Raw genomic sequence first — 21468 nt, 5'->3', positions numbered from 1 at the left:
CAAATTTGGAAAATTGAAATTCGCTTAGTCTGCAGGTTTGTTGTGTTGGGGGTGTTTATTTGTATGTTATTTAAAATTGGTAAAATAAAAAAAAAATATAGGTAGCTTGTGTCTGACCATAGATTAAACATACTCCTCAAGGTCCTGTTATGGTCTGACATCTGACATAACAACTTATGATTATATTATATAACCAACGCTCTAATTTAGGACCATAGATTAAACATACTCCTTGAGGTCTGACATAACAACTTCCAATATGTCCAATGAATATAACCAACGCTCTAATTTAAGACTTTACAATTGATTATTATTGTACTTTGCTTGTTTTTTTCTATAAGAAAATATTGTTTTCCTTTTGTTTGTTTATGTGAATAATGGAGAGCGGAACGCTATTTTGCTGCTGCTGCTAGCTGCTATATAGCTATTGCTTGCTATAACCTTACCTTTCCGCCTTTCGTGTTAGGTTAGGTTATGTTTATAACTTTCTAGGCAAAACCTAAACTTAAGTTAATCTTATTTATTTATACTTTTCAGTTCAGTAAGATGGAATCTTCAAATGCAATTGCAACGAAAGAATACCTAAAGAAATATCTATCAGGGGAAGGCAAGAAGAAAAAGGTTACTGGAACTGGAGCTAATATTAAAAGGTTAGTTGGTAGGTCTATTCTCTAAACTCCCAGCCTATTTATTAGGGCTAACTTAGACTAGCTTCAGCCTAGTAAGGGCCCAAACTGTAGTACTTTTGGGTACAGTTTCTTAACTGGGCTACGCTAATATCGATTGAAACTATCGATTCGATTAGTAAACCTAAATTCGATTATGACTGTTCTTCATGCGATTTTTTCACCATCAGCAAGTTTTGGTTGGTTAGGTTAGGTTACCTATGATAGTTTTATTTTATAATAGATAGCCTATATTTAAAAATATCGATTATTAATCAGTATTTTCAATTTGATTGTTTCAATCATAGTAAGTTAGCATAGCCCAGTTAAGAAACTGTAGGCCTACCCGTAATCTTTCACAACTGGAACAGATAATATTGTGAAAGGCTGGTAAGTTATGTATGATAGTTAATGTAGGCTAATAAATTACCCAGAAATATTATGGAAAACATTTTTAAATTATTAATTCATCTTTTTAACAATTACACCAAACTAGGAACATACAAAAGGCAAACAGGACAATTAATATTTGATTAGGTGATGATGTAGGCCTAAAGACAAGATGAGAAATATTACCATAGACTAGGTAACCAACACAAGTAGACTTCTCATCCCATTGTAAGTTTTGAAACACGTTTTTCGTGTCTAACTTAGTTAGCTTGTACAGTGACACTGGGCGCTAGTGTCGATGAAATTTTTTTTCTATTATTTTAGGGTTTATTTCTTGATTTGTGCTTTACTGTTTGGTTATATATAGGTAACTAGGGAACAAGTCATTGTTTATGATTTAGGTAGATTGTATTATTTGGTTAAAGTGTTATAACGAGAAACAAATTGTAAACAAAACACAACCTCTTCATAAACCGTACAGAACTAACAATACAATTGTCTTCAGCTGTTCCATAAGGATGAGAAATCGACTAAGGGAGTAAGTTATGGGTATGTTTTATCTATGATATTACTTCTCTAACACCACCCCTTAATGTTTATCAAATTGATCCAGTCCAATTAATTGCACTAACTCTTAGTGCATTGGGCCAGGAACATCTTTTGTTTTCAACACTACAAAGTTTTCAGGCTGTTGAATATATAGGGCTTCTTTCCGCTGTCCGTTCAAAAAAGCAGTTGACAAATCCAAATGATGAATTTGGTGTACGATCATGAACCACATTATACACTTGAAATGGTCCCATGTCCTTTGGTTTCTGTTGTCTTTTTGGATATCTTCTCACCTCTGGCTCTCTTTATGATCATCTGTTGTAATAGCTCCTCTTCCAGATTTGATACATTCTCCGCTACATGACATCATTAACATCATTCTCAGTTATGGCTCTACTCTCTGAGTCATCATTTGATATATCTAAAATCTTATATGATTTGTTATCCCTCACTTCTCCCCCTTCATCACACAAGAGCTTTCGTTTTCAGATTCGATAACTGGAGTGGAGTGAGTGTTCGTTTTCAGTTTTGATAACTGGAGTGGAGTGATTAATTAAAAACTATCTTTGAGTTGACTCTTTTAAGTCATCGGAAATTATGACTGTTATTTGTTTTCATATAACGCCTGTATTACTTTGATATCGCTCGAATTCGAGCTTTAGGTGCACTAGTTTGCTTTATTTTGCAATACATTCAACAAATCTACATAAGGTAAGTTAGTAACTTATGAGAGAAGTTTCAGGAACATGAGCTTAAAGTTACCACATCGCTGGTTAGGTAACTTAAGCTATTGGTGTATTTCAAGAAATGTCTGGTCAGGCTAATTTAAATGAGGGCTTAGGAAACGGGAAGCGATAGATGTGTTTATTTAAAAGGAAAAAGGCTTTAGCCTGATGCTTGTTGTGCCCAAGCCGTAAATGCCCTAAGCCAGATTTTCATGAACTGTGGTTAACTAATTTACCCTAACACATGTTATAACTTAACCAATACCTGTACCTGTAAACCTCAGATCTGCATTGACCCGAATGAATTTATTTATTTAATACTAAGTTTATGTGATTCTGTAAGATTGTCCACATAGATGCGGGTTTTATGGGGAGACCCACATTTAAACACCTAAACTACATCCTAAAACCCCTGGTTTTCCCCAGCAACTCCTCACTGAAGGTAACTATTCCATATTAGGTAGGCCTACTTAATTATTTTAACCAAACTTAATTTCTTAACTTAAACTTAAGTAGGCCTACTTATCAAAACCGGGTGATCTTTCCGTTTTAAAAATGGCTAGAAGAGTGGGTCAAGCCGAGGCTAGAGTTTTGTTATATATTCATTTCTGGGAAAATTCAGGCGCCTGGCGTTTGTTGTAGCCAGGCCAAAAGAGATTTTGACCAGTTACCTTTATGCTTGCATAAGAAATGGTGACGCACATGGCACAGTTGTACATCATCATCTCTTGTTCATGTTGTGAATAAGCCTAGCCTATTCTGTTAGGATAGGGCTGGGCAAAATACAAACTAGTGTTCATGTTGCTTGAATTCGAGCAATTGCAAAGTATACAGGAGTTATTTGAAAACGAATAACACTCATAATTTCCGATAAGTTTAAAATAGTCAACTAAAAGATAATTTAACCACTGAAAATACTAATGATGTCCATACCAGTTCGATATAATCAACATTTCTTGTAGATATTTTATTATTTTTCAAAAACTAATCTTCATTTTAGTGTTTTCTAAAATTGTTTCCACTCTTAGCCGCATTAGGTTGTCCATGATTATACTCGTCATTGATAATGTAGCATTGTACCACCATTGTCTCCAGTATGTTTACAAATTTCAGTAATTTTGTTAATAATAGTGATCAAATTTTGTTCACATGACTTAAGAACTACCTAATTTCCTGCATAACCTCTCTGTCACCATTTTATTTGCTTCAATTGGCATTCTTTTGGTTAGTTGCTGTAATAACGCCAATTATGTTTACCTTAAAAAATGCAGATTTAATAGGCCTGATGTTGTTCAGATAGTTTTTTTTGTTTTCCTTAACTGTGAATAGGCCCTAGAGCTAATTGAATCCTTCAATGAAAGTTTTAGTAAATGTTTCTTGGATGTAGTCATATTCTTCTAAAATCACTTGACTTTTATGAAAAAAATATATTTAATGTCTTTGCTGTACCAGTTTTATTTAGCCTTAGGAGTTTCCTCTGCAATATATCACAAAGTTTATCCATGGTTCCTACTAAAATTGGTAGCACTTCGGCTAACATCCACGTTCCTCATTTGTAGCAATCTTCTTCTTGTAGGTGTTTTTATATAGGCTAAAAACAATACTGAATTCTTTGTAAAACATTATCCCCATTTATTCTACTTGGTGGCGTTCTATGACGTATGTTTCCATAGTTTGCAAATCGGTTCTTTCAAGGAATGCTCATTAAATACAGTACCGGTACTGTGTCAATTCATTTATCTTATTTGGTGAAATATATCAAATTGTACAAGCTTTCTAAATTTTGTTTATTATAATATGTAGCCTATGTATGCAAACCCAAATTCAAATAGTAAGTATTTAATTTCAACCAAATCAGTGTTTATACATGCTTTTCCTTGAATTTCAAAAATAAATATGAACAGCAATTAAATTTATTTCCTTCATAAGGGTAAAATGGGGAACCTTAATAGCAACTGGTGACAGAGCCCAAGTGATTAAAAAAAATTAAGGCCAGTTTGCAAATCTACGCGTCACGCTCTTTCCAATGAGACGTGAATGGTCAAAATCGGTTAAGAAATGTCGGAGGAGTTCAAAGGACAAATTTCGTGTTGGCGTAGAAATTGTACATTTTTCATTTAACATTCATTATTGTTTTAATGAACTGAAAATAATGTGTTGCATGCTTTACCATGAATAATTCTTTAAGATGCTACCTAATCAAATTTTGTCTAGACTGTGTAAAAGTTATGTCTTAAATAAGAACCTTGAAGATTAAGTTGGTTCTTGAGAACTAAGTTCCCTGTAATCTATACAAGCAAAACACAGATGATAATGAATCCTAATTTTTACAGGTCAGTAATCGTAGATGATGATATAGATCTGAAGAGTATGCGTCCTCTGGAAGATGACGAAGTTGAGTTGTATCAGATGGACGAAGATGCTCCTCAGATTGCTGGCATCATAGATGAGAGACCTGCCGAAGTTAAAGCTCAAGAATATTACAGCTCAAAAAGATGGAAAGTTTTTGGCGAAGAAGGTGATGTGAAGGTTGTTGATAATAATGACAGAGTATCTAAAGCATTGAAAGCCATGAATGACCTTAACAATCTTTCTGGTGGTGAAAAAATGGATACGAAAAATCGAGTTAGAATGCCTAAGTCAACAGAAAAATATGATGTAGATGGAAGTAGTATCCATACTTCTGGTAAACACAAGTATGACAAATCGGATTCATCTCTGGATAAAAATCGCCTGAAAAAATACCACACCAATAGTGATTCAGACGAATCCCCACCAAGAGGTAAAACTGTGAAAAATTCTCTACAAAATGATGATTCAGATGTTTCCCCTCCCAGAAAACACAAAAGGCATTCAAGCAGTGATTCAGATGCTTCTCCACCTAGAAAAAAATATGATAAAGATTCAGACGAGTCTCCGCCAAGAATAGTTCCTAGTCAAAAACTCTCAAAAAGCTCTAGTAAGTATGATGTAAGAGGTAATAAAGTTGGTAGGAACAGAAGTTATTCCAATTCACCACCAAGAAACAATACAAAAAAGCAAACATACAAAAGGGATTCATACATTTCCCCATCGAGAAGAAGAAGAAGAGATTCAGATGGTTCTCCTTCTCGTGTTAAGGATAAGTACAGAACACATAATTATAAATATTCACCTGTTAGAAAAGACAATCGATCGTACAAGCAGGAAAAATCTGATTCTGATGCCTCTCCACCGAGAAAATCAGACAAACATTTAAATGTAAAATCAAAGGGAAATAGAAGAAGACCATCAAGCAATTCGGATAACTCACCTCCTCGTAGAGAAAGATCATCTAAAAGAAGACCTACTAGTGATTCAGATAACTCACCCCCTCGGAGAGAAAGAAGATCACCTAAAAATCAAAGGAGAAGGAAGTCTAGAAGTAGATCACCGAATGAGAAACATAGGAAATCATATAGGAGTATATCCCCAAAGCATTCAAGAACTGGTGTTATTACAAAGAACAACACAGTAGAAGTTAGTGATTCTGATGATTCACCTGTGAGAAGAAAAAACACTAGTAAGGGAAGTGATTCTGACCTGTCACCTCCCAGAAAAAACTCCTCAGTAAATGATAGACCAATTAAAAAGAAGTTGTACAAGCCTAATGATGACTCGTCCGACGAAGGATCTTCAAAGTCAAAGTAAGTTGATTCTCAATTAACAGACTAGATAAGGTCCAACTTTATCTTGATAGTTTTCTATGGAATTTAAATGTAAAATTATTAGCCATTGAGCACAACTTGTCTTGAGTACATCTGTTAAAATCCCTGAGGAGTTATAGAAATAATTTATAAGTGAAAACTGTTACTGCCATGCAAACAAAATAATATTGAAACTTTTACAGTTTTTTTTTTGTAAATATAAACAAACCTGTTATCAATAGTGACACATACATATTTACTAGGCACTGTATACCAAATAATAACCTAACATGTACAACTAGAAAAAAGACATGCTTGTCTGTGCTAGAACACGATTAAACTTTACAAAATATAACATAAAGTAACATTAAACATTATCAAATATTTCACAACATTTAACTTACAGATATTAAATATTTTAACTGTGTTTTAACCTACAGAAATAAGAAGATGAAGACTACATTAGATGGAAAACAAGCAGGTCTTCAAGATGCTAAACAACTCAAAAAGGAGCTGTCTGATTTGAAGATGAAGGAAGACACCATGTTTGCTAAGGTAGGAGATACAATATTGTAGATAATTTATACTCTACCTTCAGAGCCTCAGAGATTATTTGTTGATTTAACAATGATGATTTTTCTGTGGTATTCATGTATTTTCATTTTCTAAACTCATAAATCAGTAACTTAATTCTTACCAAACAAGTTTTCAGTGGATACACACTCAATGAGTCGAAAGTAGTAAAATGCTTCATTATCCATCTTACAAAAAAGTCAACAAGTCCATTCCTAGGGTCAAAATAGGGGTTTTTTTAAATGTATTGATTTAAAAATATATATTAATTTTCATACTACGATTCTTCCTAACAGCTTATTTAATTACCGTAAAATCCTGAACTCAAAACAAAATTGAAAAATGAAGAAGAAATCATGTCACAGTCTGGAGCAAATCATGAGCACCCTTGCTGTTGAGTAAAAATTTGGCCTTCTTTTGCGATTGTGGAGGTATATTGACGACCTAATCGTAAGGGTCCTCTGCCGTCTTGTAAAAATTGGAACATGTTTTGCAATTGCAGAGGAATAGTAAACGTAACTAAGTACTCTGCAAAATAGTGAACATCTTGCGTTATCGTGGAGACATTATCATATCCTGTTGGCACGGAAAAATCGTGAACACAAAATTGAATTTTAAATAAAAATGATATGACTATAAAAATGGTACTATACCTCGTCAAGTAGTCCAAATGTTGTTTGAGGTTAACAACCTACATGTTTCGCCGTAAATACGGCATCGTCAGGGTTACAAAAACGAAGACATTGATGTCACACGCACACAATAAATACACGAATACGAACATTTAATTACGAAAAGACAAAGTAAACATTTAATTGACATTGATAGGCCTATCACACGCACACGACACGGACGGTCCCGGCGCAGTTAGTGCGTGTGATAGGCCTATCAATGTCAATTAAATGTTTACTTTGTCTTTTCGTAATTAAATGTTCGTATTCGTGTATTTATTGTGTGCGTGTGACATCGATGTCTTCGTTTTTGTAACACTGACGATGCCGTATTTACGGCGAAACATGTAGGTTGTTAACCTCAAACAACATTTGGACTACTTGACGAGGTATAGTACCATTTTTATAGTCATATAAAGTAATCCAGGGGCCATCAACATGGAATTTAAAAATGATATATATTGTCCTCGGTTACGGTGAAACCAGGGATATAGTCCGCCATGGGAGAGGAATTGTGAACATCGCGGTGGCAAAGACTTCATCATCTCCAGCGATCTAGACAAATTGTAATTTTCTGTGCAGTCTTCCCAGACCCTTCAGCAATGGCAAAAATTAAACCTCTGTTGAAATATTATATTGAACTTGAACACTCTCTAAAATAGATTATTGGACAAATTTGTTTTTCCAGGGAAAAAAATACTTTGGGGCCTCAATCAAGGCTCCCAACAGACCTGTCTGCCGTTAGGATATTACGACTCTTCTCACCTGGGATGTGGCAACTACCAAATCAGACATTTAAACTACTTAACAATCAAAACCATTTTTGAAGTTTAATGAATGTTTACAGTATTTATCACATGAATTTAATTTTATACCACATATAGTTCAGTTAACCCATGTATAGTTTCTCATCATGTATTTTACGTAGATGGATGCGAGTGTTTCCGGAGTTGGTGCAGCTCCAGTGAAACGAGATAGGAAGACAGGTCAAATTAGAGATTTAGAAAAAGAAAAGGAAGCTCAGAAGGAGAAAGAAGCCAAAGAGTCTGTGGTAAACGAAAAATACTATAAGTGGGGCAAAGGGTAAGTTTTTTATGTAAATAATAGAAAATAGCCTATGATTAGTTTTCCCTACATTTAAGTGTGCACCTAACCATTGTTTAAACAATAATAATATGAATTCTTTTTAATTGGGAACACATACATATATATACCGTCTTCCGCCCTAAGTTGGTTGTGCCCGGGTTTAGGTTTTGACTGGGACTCTGCATTTTTTCATCCCTTTATTGTTACTCTACTTTAACCATCTGCAAACTCACAAAACTTTTCCACATCCCTCTTCACCTGATCTTTACACCTTCTGGATATTCATCTCAATCTCTTTCTATCATCATGAACTCCATTTTGTTGCAAATGATCTATGATTCTGTCATTCTTCTAACATATCCGTAACATACAACTCATGCAAGTTCTACTCTCCCTCTTAACCTGTCTTCTACCCCTCTTCTAATCTCTTTAACTCCTAATTCCATCATACTTTGATTTTAACCTTGGAATCTCATATCTCAAGATTATTTTCTACTTCATTCCATAACTAACAACTTGAATTAAAGTCTTACAAACAATTTATGCAGTGCAGGAAATCAAAATAATACTTTATGTAGACTAAGGATGTAACACAGAGCACAAGGCAAATGTTTATAGCATATTTGTGAGGATAGCAGGCTTACCTTAATGGGGAGAGTCTAAATTGGCCCGAGAAACAGAAAACTTTACTCTATCGATGAATTAATACGAACCCTTTAAGATGCAAAATTCTGACGGAGAACAGTCAGACTGAAATTATAGCGAGCCACTAGGATCGCTCTTGCTACTGTATCTCTCTCTCTCTCTAAGCTGATCTTTGAAAGTTTCAAAAAGTTACCGAGATTAGACCAGATTTTCAAGCCTCCTGTTTTTTTTGTCCCTCCACTAACTTGGTGACGTTGTGGATACTTAAATCATTAATTTCCTTTCCCATGACTGCACTCTAAATATTGTGCAATATCCATCATGTCCTTACAAGAAAGTATTTTATCACCCATTTATCATACAGGTAAATTGATAATTATAATCACATTGGCACTTTTAATCACCGTTCACACACAACAGAAATGGAGGTAACAGAACATCACTAACACCAATGAAACAAGTAAATTATATTCTGAACTGCAACAGGTATCATAACTACTAATTCAACCACGAGTAACAACATGTGTACAATATTTATTTTGTCAGTGTTAGGAATTTAAGTGTTTAGTCACATTTTCATATTAATTTATTATGTCAGGTTCAGGAGTATAATTTCTTTCAGATCTGATTCCATAAGAAACACTAATAGCTGTATTTGATGTAAACTTTTCAGACTAGTTCAAACGTTTTGCAGGTTTTGATATTGGGGATTTGATTTTTTAATTTTTTTTTTTACCAATACTAGCTTTGATATATACTAGGTGCACGCTCATTCTTCCCATGTGTGGACGAAATGAAGATAGTGAATAAGGCTGAGCTGGTAGTAGTAAGGCGACAAGACCACACCGTAGTACTCTAGGTTGGCGCAAAGCGGAACTTAGCCTACACTGGATCAAGTAGGCATGGGTGCTCAAACAGTGTCTTACAGAGCAGGAGATTATTTTGAGCATGCCTGAGTCCTTGGTGCAGACCTGGCAAATGTGTTGTCCAAACTTAAGTCAACAAAACACCATGGCCTCTTTTGGTTAGACTTCCAGAACAGCCTGTCATCTAGGAAATATTCAATATCCAGAAAAATTTTGTTTCATGCTCAAATTTATCAACTTATTCTTGGTGGGTTTAACATCATATTATCTTTGAACTTTGGACAAAACTTAGCTGAGAACATCATTAACGACCAAATGCACGGAGGAATGAAAATTCCACAATCAGCAAACTAAAGAAAAGGGATTTTGATAACTCTTTTTATGTCGTAAATGAATATGGAGATCAGAAAATATCTGAAATTTGTTGGATGTTTTCAAGTTAAATTATAAATAAATCCATTTTCACCCCATAAAACCACATGAAAGCCAGTTCAAATGATCTAATCAAGACAGTTAGTAAAACTCAACCTGATGGGAGGTTTATTGTATTCAACCAAATTACATTATTAGTGGAGTTTTATCCTTAGCCGCATTAGAAATATATCGGAATCTGTATTGGAAATTTTCTCTGTATTATATAACATTAATAATCGTAATGAATTGACATTGTGGATTGCAGAATCAAACAGACAGAAGACGCAGCTGCAAGGGCTGCTGAGATGATTAAAGAGATGAACAAGCCTTTGGCTCGCTACAAGGACGACACAGACCTGGACGAGTTCCTCAAAGCACAGGACAGAGAGGGAGACCCCATGTTGGACTATATCAAGAGGAAGCAAACTGAATCAACGTCGTTGCAAGGAGGTTGTCTATTTGTTTATTGGTTTTTTTACCCATGGCTGTTCTTGTATTGGTGTCCTTAGCACACTAGGCCACCATGAAAGTAATTGAGTTATGTACAACAGCACACTTTGTGGTCAAAATTCATGTTTTTGGCCCCTGGACTATATTGTTAAGACAATAATAGGTTTTTTACATACCTCAGTCAAATAGTCCAAAAATGATATTGCTCAACAGCTTACATGTTTCGTTGCGAAGACAACATTATCAAAGCTTGCAACTCGTCAAAAACACATTTAAAACACGAACACAGAAAACAATAATACGGTACGAATACACGATTGACATTTAGATAGCGCTATCATAATACTGATTTGGTCCGGCGCGGCGCGGGGCTGAGTCTGCTACCAGCCCCGCGCCGCGCCGGACCAAATCAGTATTATGATAGCACTATCTAAATGTCAATCGTGTATTCGTACCGTATTAATGTTTTCTGTGTTCGTGTTCGTGTTTTAAATGTGTTTTTGACGAGTTGCAAGCTTTGATAATGTTGTCTTCGCAACAAAACATGTAAGCTGTTGAGCAATATCATTTTTGGTATGTAAAAAGGTATGTAAAAAACCTATTATTGTCTTACACTTTGTGGCTTGGTCCGAGCTTGTTGTAGTGGCCAGGGCAAGCGTAGCTACAACATTCATTCTCGGTTATATGTCATACTTGTCAGGGTTGTTTCTGAGGTCAAAATATAGAGTAAAAACACTCGTTTTGAACATTATTCACATGAAAAAAGGTGTATCCAGCATTTTCCCTCTTATTTCGCAAACCCACAAGGTTCTTCCATATCTATCAAGATAAATAGAAAACAAAGAACTGAGCAAGTGTGGTGGCTGATGAAGTGACTCTCCACTCAAGGTTACTCGCCACCAAACGGCGACCAATGTAGGTATTTTTTTTTTTTAGCCAAGTATGAATGGAGTGTAGGACGATTGTCACGATCTTGTAGTTTTAGTGACTAAGCCCGACATGTTCCTTAGACACTGCTATTAATCAATAGCCCATACAGCCAATGACAACTAAGGGAGCTACAGTTTATAGTGGAATCCAAACCACATTTTTGCCTTGTAATTAGCGGTGTAATTATCAGGAAAGTACTGCGAATCATCGTAGTGCTCACTAAACGTATGTACCGATCATCACAAATGTTGCACCGTTAAAAAGATGGATACTGGAAGTATAGCTTTGAGTGATTTACGCATATTTCTTATTTTCAAAGACCTTTATGTTGCAATATGTTAACACTAGAGTTTGTCATGATCCCTGACTAACCATGCTCAGACGGTGTTCGTCCAGCGGCTTGTGCTGGTGGAAGTGGTGAAGGTGTCTCTTGGAGTCTATGGATGCCAATGGAGCATGAGTCGGTTGTGACTGAGGTGTTGCTTCACAAACACAATCTGTATAACACAACGACCTCCTAACCCACTCCACAGTTCACCTTGCCATCTTCCGGGATCCTCCCTACTACGATCAGTAGTTTACTTTGTTCCTTACAGGCTTAGGTTGCAACCTAGACTCATTAAGAACAAGAATAAGAATAATTTATTCCATTGCTCTTTTTACAAAGAAATAGGACACATCATATACATTACAAAATAATCATCTTATTACAATCAAATTTCTGATACATCAAAATATTACATAAATGCAATTAGGCATAATACCGTAACTTATTTTAATTAAAAATAAACATCAAAATTGCACTTGATAAAGTCACTTAGGCTGTAAAAAGGATTTTGAATAAGCCAATTATAAATTATATAAAAAAAAATATTAAATATTTTGGAGGAAATTTTGCACTGTCAGGTAGTTTATTAAAAGAGGGAATTGAGTTGATTTTGAAGGAGTCACCCGTTTTAGCCGGTCTATGAGGTTTCATGCTGAGCTTACATCCACCCCTAGTGTTGTACTCATGAGTGTCAGATCTAAGGGGGAAAGAATGCAAGTTTGACTTAGTGTAGAGTAATACTTGAAAAATTTACAAATTAATTACTGTTGGAATTTTTTATTCTATGAAAAGAGGTGTACAATGAGCTAGGGATCTAGAATTAGCAATATTGCGTACTGCTTTTTTTTTGAATCGACAGAATATCAGCTACATGAGGGGAATGTCCCCAAACTAGAATGTTATAGAGTATGTAGGACTGAAACAAGCCAAAATACGATAGCCTCAAATATTCTAGGTTAACAATTTTTTTTTTAATTTACATAATAATAAGCAATCTACTCCTGATAACTTTTTGCAAACCTTCTCAATGTGAATTGACAAACTTAATTTTCAATTAATATGAAATCCTAAAAGCTTGACAGAATCTAGTCTAATTTCAATTTCCTGCTTGAGACTCAATGTAAAATATTGTGTCTTTTCAAGATTAAAATGTAGCTCATTTGAAGAAAACCAAGCAAGAACCTTTTCCTCAGCTTCTGCAGTAACCTGATTCAGGTCTGGGTCCAGGTCTTACCATGAGTACTACGGTAATAGCTTATACCCTTTATGGGAAATTCGCTAATATAAAAATTGTATACTTGTGTCAGGAAATATTACAGTAATCATAAATTGTGTTTCTTTAACTCATAATCCATTTTTCCGATTACTAAAATAACAAGCTGTGTTAGTGCTAAAACTGAATTGAGGGAGTTGGCGCAAAAACACGTTGGAAAGTTTAGTATGAAACGTACGACCTAAACTATGTTAAATTAAACTAGGTTAAAATACGCACATAGTGGCGTCCCCATCTTAAATAATTGAATTGAATTGAAAAAATATGAATTTTTTCTGGTTGGCTGGTGGACACCCTGTTACTGAAAAATGAAAATAATTTGATATTTATCTCGCCTGATCATGATCATCAGCCTTTAAAAATTGCAGAATCTATCTATATATTTTACTAGCTGAACCCGGCAGACGTTGTCTTGCCTTTGACTATTTATAATCCCGCGGGCTTTGCCCCGTTTAACTTCTTAATTTTCAAGATGATCTCGTTCGCATGGCTCAATCACGTCCTGATTGAAGTTCGTTCGCTACGCTCACTCACCTTTAGGTTGGAGCTCGCTCGCTACGCTCACTCACCTTTAGCTTGGAGCTCGTTCGCTGCTCTCACTTGCCTTCAGGTTAGCTCGTTCGCTACGCTAACTCGCCTCCAGGTTGAAGTTCGTTCGCTACGCTCACTCACCTTTTGTTTGCAAATTAGTTGTTGTCATAAATGTAAAAGAAATAATAGTGCTGCACCCTGTTGGTAATCCTTGTAACTTTAATGCTATTAAACATCATAGAACAGAACCAACTTGTTTAATTGAAACAGCTGTTAAGATTCATTAATTCCATTTCTCATAAGGTTAACATGGGAAACTCCAGAGCCACTGGGGCGGAGCCGATTGGACGGATCACGAAATTGATGGTGTATAAACCTATTCCATGACATTCTACACGTATGTACCAAGTTTCGTGGCAATCGGTTCAGCGGTGTCTGAGTTTATCACTGCCAAACAAACAAACAAATATATATACAAACATCTTCTTTTATACTTATAGATTACGTAAGGCAACTCTTTGCGTCAAAATTGGGGCATCTTAGAAGGTGTAGAACGACGGAAGAGGGCTCAAACGGTCTGGTCTCTTTTCCGTGACAATGGGGAAAATAGGATTTCCAAAATTTCATCACCAAATCAGATCTAACCTAAAATTTTCTCCATAAGAATAGCATTGGAAGCCATACACAGCTAATTTTTGTGTACTTTAATATATATGATCGTGCTATATCTCCAAGCCAGTACTATTCAATACACGCAGTTGGTTATTAGCCTCTTCTTAGCCAGTTAACTCTGCAATGTACTGTATACAATATTAAAAACTGGGATACCTAACGTTATCTATAATTGAGACTTTTTGAAAACCAAAAACCAAACCAAAGATTTTTGTGTCAACTGTCAACTGTAAATTCTGATGGGAAGGAGTTTTGTGATAGGCTTCGAGAACTGGGAAATCGAACCCAAAAACTATAAAATATTACTCAATGTGGCTTATAAAACTGTTCATTTTGTATAGTACTTCTAAGTTTTATCAAGATCGGATGGTTGTATATAACATAACTCATTAAGGACAAACATATGCCAGATAAACATTGGATTGCATATATATATATATGTATAACAACAACCAAAGCAAACAGAGAGACTTTTTAACACAAAGATATGGTATACAGGGATTTCCATCTCGACAAATAAATAATTTGATTCATAGTTTGTTTTAATATAACAAATAAGTTGTTTGCATTTTGAGCTTTTTAGGGACTTTTGTCTGTACATGCCGCTAGATTAATTTAATTTAGGAGTATGAAAACATGTTTTTCCGCTTTGTAAGAACGGATCTTATAATCAGCTCTATAAGAGCTTTTTAACTCAGTAAGAATTAAATGAGAAAATTATAATTTATGAAAGATACCAAAAAGTTAGTTTTTCATAAAAATGTGTTTTGATGGAGTTACATTATCTTTGCTTTAAAACGATTTAAATCCCTGTCCCAATATACAAGGCCCTTTTACCCTTTAAAAAAATCCCAATGAATTTTCCAATCAAATTTCACTAGTTAGGAGTTTTGTTAAGAGAGATAAATTCAGCTACTTTACAGGAAAAGTCACTGTTCTGAGGTGACAAAAAAAATGTCATACATAATATTCCTGATATTTGTTTTTTCTTAGATACAATTTCGATACTATTTCATTTAGATAAAGGACTTCATTAAGTATGTTGAAGAGATTATTTATCTTAAAAAGGTTTACCAGCTTTGAAATTATAACTGGCAAAAATCAAACTAAGTGGTTCAAGTTAGGTGGATCCATTTAAGGGATTTAAAAAATACAATAAATAGGATACAATTTTGTAAATTTAAACACTGATGCTCTGTTTCAGAAAAACCAATTTACAAAGGCTCTTGGAATCCTAACCGATTCAACATAAGGCCAGGCTACCGGTGGGATGGCGTTGTACGATCTAACGGCTACGAACAGGAGTGGTTCAAGACAAAGAACGCAAAGAAGGCACGGGATGAAGAAGCATACAAATGGAGCACTTCGGACATGTAATTTGATGCCAAAGGTTGACATGTCTCAAAGAACTGTTTTTTATAATACTAACCTAGAGGGTTAGTAGTACAGTAACTGCCACAATTTCTAGGCAGAAGAAAATGTTACCTTTTGCTTTATGTTGTACCAAAATGATCTTGTAAAGTATTTATATTTAGCGTGTGTTTATATTTAGTTCCAGTGTAAATATATACTTAATACCTTGTTTGTAAAAATATCTTATATCATTTCTGTAAATAGTATGACTTACATTTATCAACTTGTTCTTTGTAAATACTGTTTATTAATAACATAATATTTTTAGACCAAGTTCATTGTGTGAATTAATAAATACGCTTTTTATTTAAACAGTTTTATCTAGGCCTACCTGTAGTTTCAGTATTGTTTTAAAGTTGACAAGGACAAATACCCCGCCACAGCAAACCTGCAGACTAAGCGGATTTCCCTTTGCCTGATTGGATTTTCACTAAAATGTCTCCTTAAAAATATCACATTCATTCCTTTTTACTTTCTCCCCCTATACCACAGTATATGGAGAAAGTATTGTTTTCGCCAAAATTTTCGAGTTTGAGTTTTGAGTGGATATATTCGTTTTGGGTCCCCCTGGACCCAAAAAAGTGGTTTTTGAAGTGATGTCTGTGTGTGTGTGTGTGTGTGTCTGTGTGACTGGATGTGTACAGAACTAGGGACTACACCTGTGGTCCGATTTCAAAATTTGGTATGTAGGTTCTAATCCATGGTATCTCCAGGTGTTTTTTTCATATTTTTGAAATTTGGATTTTTAATGGGGATTTTCCCATAAAAACCGGAAAAATCGAATTTTCTCAAAAATGGCCTGAACGATTTTCATAAAAATTTAGTATGTTGTAGCCCTTTGAATTCCAAACAAAATGGTACAAATCCCATTTCTGTAAAAATTACGGTTCAAAAGTTATTGTAAATTATGTTATTTTTCCATAAAAAATCCATAAAATAACAAAAAATAGGATTTCCTTACAATTTTGATAGTTTTTTTTAATTTTTTAGAAATTTTGATTTTTAATAGGGATTTTCCCATAAAACCCCATAAAATAATGGAAAAATCGGATTTTCCCAAAATGGCTTGAACGATTTTTATAAAAATTTAGTATGTTATAGTCCTTTATATTCTGAACAAAATGGTACAAATCCCATTTCTGTAAAAATTTCGGTTCAAAAGTTATTGTAAATTATGTAGGGATGGACGAGATTGGATTTTTAGTTCGAGACAAGATTTTTTATTTCTCATAAACTTTTGAGACGAGATCGAGACGGGATTTCCCTTCTCATACACAACGGGAAATGTACGTTCAAAATTTTTACCTGATTTTGTAACATTGTTAGATGACTGTTTAAATACAAAAATAATGATAATAGGCAAGAATATTTACAATCTTTTATTAAAAAACATCAGCATAACATTTTTTTATTAATCACGCCTAACTTATTACAAATGCCTACGATTAGGAAACATAGTGATATCAGTTAGGATAGAGTTCAACTTATCCTAAAATAAAATAAATCATAAAATAAAAGCAATATTAATTTTTATAAAATAGTTAGGTACTTGTTTTGACTTTTTATAGTAATAAACATTCCTCACACTGCTTACATTTAACAAAACTTCTCAAAAGTTATTAAAGTAATATTATTAAAATAATTAAAGTAATATTTACATTTAAAGAATTAATTAAATAAGAACGCCTTCGCAAAGGAATAGTGATGGGCGATACGGACGCGTATCGCGATCCGATACAGCGATACGATACGTATCGGAAAAAAATATCGTATCGCCGTATCGAATCGGGCATCTGTATCGCGATACGCGAATCGTATCGTCAAAAATATCGAAAAACGATACGTATCGTATCGTTTTCCCCCTCCCCTACCTAACCTAGAAACGGCTAATTTATATAAGTACCTGGGGACCAAGCTTTGCTCGGGGAAAATCATTAGTTTACTCTGAAAACAGTCTTAGTATTGCAGATACATTAATCCATTTCCACACTCCACGCTGCTCGCCTTTACTACTTCCTTTACAACTCCCTACGTCTTGGACATGTTTCCCTATCCTTCCGATATCATTTTAGGATTGCATACATTAATGTAGTAATTGCCACAGACAGTTCCCACACTCTGCACTAGTGCTAGATATACGTTAGTGGAAATGGAATGGACTGGACTGGGATGGGACTGGTACATTATCAAGTAAAAACAAAAAATAGAGACGTCAAAAACTCCTATTTCAAACTACACATCCACAGAGTACAGATTTTGCAGTTTGCTCGGCAGTCGGCCTGCGGGAGCCTGCGCAAAAAAAGCTTAAAAATATCGTTTTGGCATGAATCGTATCGCTCTATGTGCCGATATAAATACAAATATCGTTTTAGGCGATACGATACGTATCGTTTTTCAAATATCGTATCGAAATATCGTATCGTCCCTCGCGTATCGCGATATTCCGATACGATACGATACGTATCGCACATCACTACAAAGGAAACGCAACTACAACACGCTCCTGTATTGCGGGTATTGCATTGACTTTCTGCAGGCGTTTAAAACTTTTTTTTTTTTGTTTTTTTTTTTATTCTCGTCTCGATAAAAATCTTGCCCAAAAAGAAATCTCGTCTCGTGTAATGAGATTTAAAATTTCCTGAAAATTTCCCGAAATTTCGAGACTTGACCATCCCTAAAATTATGTTATTTTTCCTATAAAAACCCCATAAAATAACGGAAAAATCGGATTTTTCCAAAAATGGCCCAAACGATTTTGATAAAAAATTTAGTATGTTATAGTCCTTTAAATTATGAACAAAATTGTACAAATCCTATTTCTGTATATTTACTCTCACCGCTTACACACATCGATGTATATAAAACTACTGGATCGGCTGCTAGGCTCCGCGACCCGAGCCAACGACCGGGGTTGCGTTTTAGATTTTGCAGGCGTCATGTGGGATTAAGCGTCTCGCTGCGCCACATCTTAGCATTGTCGCGGCCAGGGGCCCATTTCATAATAAACTACAAACTAATATTATTAGTAAATCAGCTGATCGCCCAATGCAAATCTTATGGAAATTACAAGTTACAAGTTGTAACTTGTAACTTGTAGTTTATTATGAAATGGGCCCCAGGACGGTGCACTTTATCCAGCCCTTTACTCTCAACTAAAACGTTGTAAGGCATTTTAATAATCAATTTTCATGAAATTTTGTACAAGTAATAAAAGTGTAAAAATAACGCTGGGAGTAACCGAGTTTGGGTACCACAATTAATAAATACTAGTGTGCCTGTTGCTCGAAATCGAGCAATTTCTAAGTATTACAGGCGTTATTTTAAAACAAATAACAGTAATAATTTTTGATGACTTTAAAAGATTCGACTCAAAGATTATGGAATACTCAAGATGTACATAACAGATCGATATAATCAACATTTTTTGTAAAAATATCTTATCATTTTTCAAAAGCAGATTTTTTGTGTGTTTTCTACATATAGCCTTACTCATAGCCGCATTAGGCTGTCCATAATAACGATTATATATAAAAAAAACACACATTATTTCTATTTCTTCTCCTTGGTGGTGTTTTATGACTTTTTTATGTTTCCATAGTTTGGAAATCGGCTCTTTCAATGATTACTAAGAAATGCAGCGCAGTGTTAATTCAGTTTAATTTTTAGTATAACCATTTATCCAGGCTCTCTCGTTTTTTCCATTGTAATATTTACGCCAACCCAAATTCAAATAGTAACTATTTCATTTCAACCAAGTAAGTAAATGATTGTAGCAAACTAACCGTTAAATTAGCAAACTTATTGACTGTGTTTACAATTAACATATGTCCTTCTTCTCACTTTTAATTTCTGACAACAGCTGGAGTTTCATAACAATATTTGTTTCCCATGTTAATCTTATGGAGAAATACAAAACTGTAAAGGGCCCCAGGGCCTCACCCTCTAATTATTTCCCTAAAAAGAAAGTTTCTTGCACAACTTCACGGTACGCTCTTTCCAATGACACCAAGAACATGTAAATCTGTTCAGTAGTTTCGGAGGAGTAATTGTCACAAAAATCCTGCTTGCGTATTAAATAAGTATAGATTAACTGACAGCGGATATTTCACACTGAGGTTTCTGATCAAATATAATTTAAATTCCGATTTTAATTTTTTTTTTATGATGGAATAAAAGTAATAAAATAGTACAATTAAGAAACTTTTATGACTTGGTTCTTTCTTCACTTACTACTCTAACGAAACTAATTATGTTTCAATGTTACAATACAAAATAGTTTATGTTAAAATGGGGTTTATCAGTTTCTCGTAAAATACAAAATATTCGGGGGTAAGGTATTAGTAAGAACAAGGTTAGATTGTATAAGAAACATTTTATTTAGGAAACTTTGTAAAGCAAAGAAACATATTTAGCCTAAACATTGCTAAAAGAATAAGCTTGTTTAACTTCTGCCGCATACCAAGCTTTGACAGAGAAGCTTCTGCTGTTTTACGCTTAGAAATGCTGTGGCATATAATGTTGTTAAACATAATACCTACCAATTAATTTCATTAATTTCATGTCATGGCTTTCCTCGCCGAATTCATTATTACCTTTATGATTAAGAAAAGCGTTACCAGCAAAGGTTCTACATGCTAATGAAATAGTTTTTGAGGCATCAAATTTTTGCCAATCCTTGGAATATGCAACAATTTGATTGTACATGAACTTAACAATTTTCATTACATCTGGCGAAGCCCTGATTAATTTTCCTTTTGATAGAAAATCAGTAAAATTAGTGCAAGGGCTTGGATTTGAATCGCCAGTTACTAAAAGATTACTGCATTCTTCACATTTCACTTTAGGATCCAACTTTCGAATAACATAACCACAAATATAATATAGTACATTGTCTTTATAGTAAGACGACTTTTCTATGCCTTCTAATATGCATGACATCCATTCTATATCATCAGCATCATCGGCTTCATCACTATGCCCAACTACTTGGGATAATTCGTTGAAGCTCATTACAGAACTTTGTTGATTGAAGTCAAATGATAAGCAATTGCCTTTATCAGATGGCTGGACACTATTGCGAAACATAAGTTTTCTCAAAGCCCACTGGAACTGTTTCACATTTGGATTATTGCTATTTCCTCCTCGAGATCTTATACAGGAAAATAACAATTCCAGGTGGTCTTGAGAAAACTTGTACGTTAATATGTACTTAAATTCATGCTCCTCTAATAAACTTTTTATCAAAATATTTATCGTGTGGATGTTGGTGATGAAGCCGAGAGGAAACGGTTTCCTGGTATGATTGAGAATAGGAACTTTTTCAATTTTCAAACAGGTAAAATAGTTCAAACATTTCTGTAGCATACCATTTATATACTCTAAATTGTCCTTCCGTATCGGTGCTTTGAAATTTTTCCCAAATGGATCCCTGATCCCTGCTGTTCAAAAAATCAAACAATTGATCAATAATCCTCAAAAACTCAATTGTTGCCTCACAACCTATGAAATCAGGATGGTCATTCTTTAGTAAAAACTCTAGCGCGTCGGTAACGCTTGAACTTAAAGTCTGTGCAGCAAGTTTGACATTCATTTTCCTATTTCTGAAAAATATAATGCAATGAA

The 21468-nt window shown here is 34.6% G+C and overlaps 1 protein-coding gene across 1 annotated transcript; it reads left to right on the top strand.

Moving 5' to 3' along the window:
• Positions 1–447: 447 nt before the first annotated feature.
• Positions 448–16158, top strand: LOC129000751 (BUD13 homolog). Its single transcript, XM_054427735.1, has 6 exons — positions 448–650; positions 4663–5994; positions 6435–6549; positions 8167–8321; positions 10515–10699; positions 15638–16158. Exons 1-6 carry the CDS (start codon positions 547–549, stop codon positions 15808–15810), a joined length of 2064 nt encoding a protein of 687 aa, XP_054283710.1. The 5' UTR covers positions 448–546; the 3' UTR covers positions 15811–16158.
• Positions 16159–21468: the final 5310 nt, after the last annotated feature.

This window comes from Macrosteles quadrilineatus, unplaced genomic scaffold, assembly GCF_028750875.1.
Source record: "Macrosteles quadrilineatus isolate MER2022 unplaced genomic scaffold, UCM_ALF_1.0 Scaffold_8__2_contigs__length_117827958, whole genome shotgun sequence".
Taxonomy (NCBI): domain Eukaryota; kingdom Metazoa; phylum Arthropoda; class Insecta; order Hemiptera; family Cicadellidae; genus Macrosteles; species Macrosteles quadrilineatus.
Note: the sequence above shows the minus strand (reverse complement) of the source record. Positions and strands in the feature narration are given on the sequence as shown.

What these genes read in the sequence shown, in the direction of transcription:
- LOC129000751 (XM_054427735.1), top strand. Translation starts at nt 547, where the DNA reads ATGGAATCTTCAAATGCAATTGCAACGAAAGAATACCTAAAGAAATAT. An exon ending in ACTGGAGCTAATATTAAAAG is followed by an intron (nt 651 to 4,662) that starts GTTAGTTGGTAG and finishes TAATTTTTACAG; the next exon opens with GTCAGTAATCGTAGATGATG. An exon ending in GAAGGATCTTCAAAGTCAAA is followed by an intron (nt 5,995 to 6,434) that starts GTAAGTTGATTC and finishes TTTAACCTACAG; the next exon opens with AAATAAGAAGATGAAGACTA.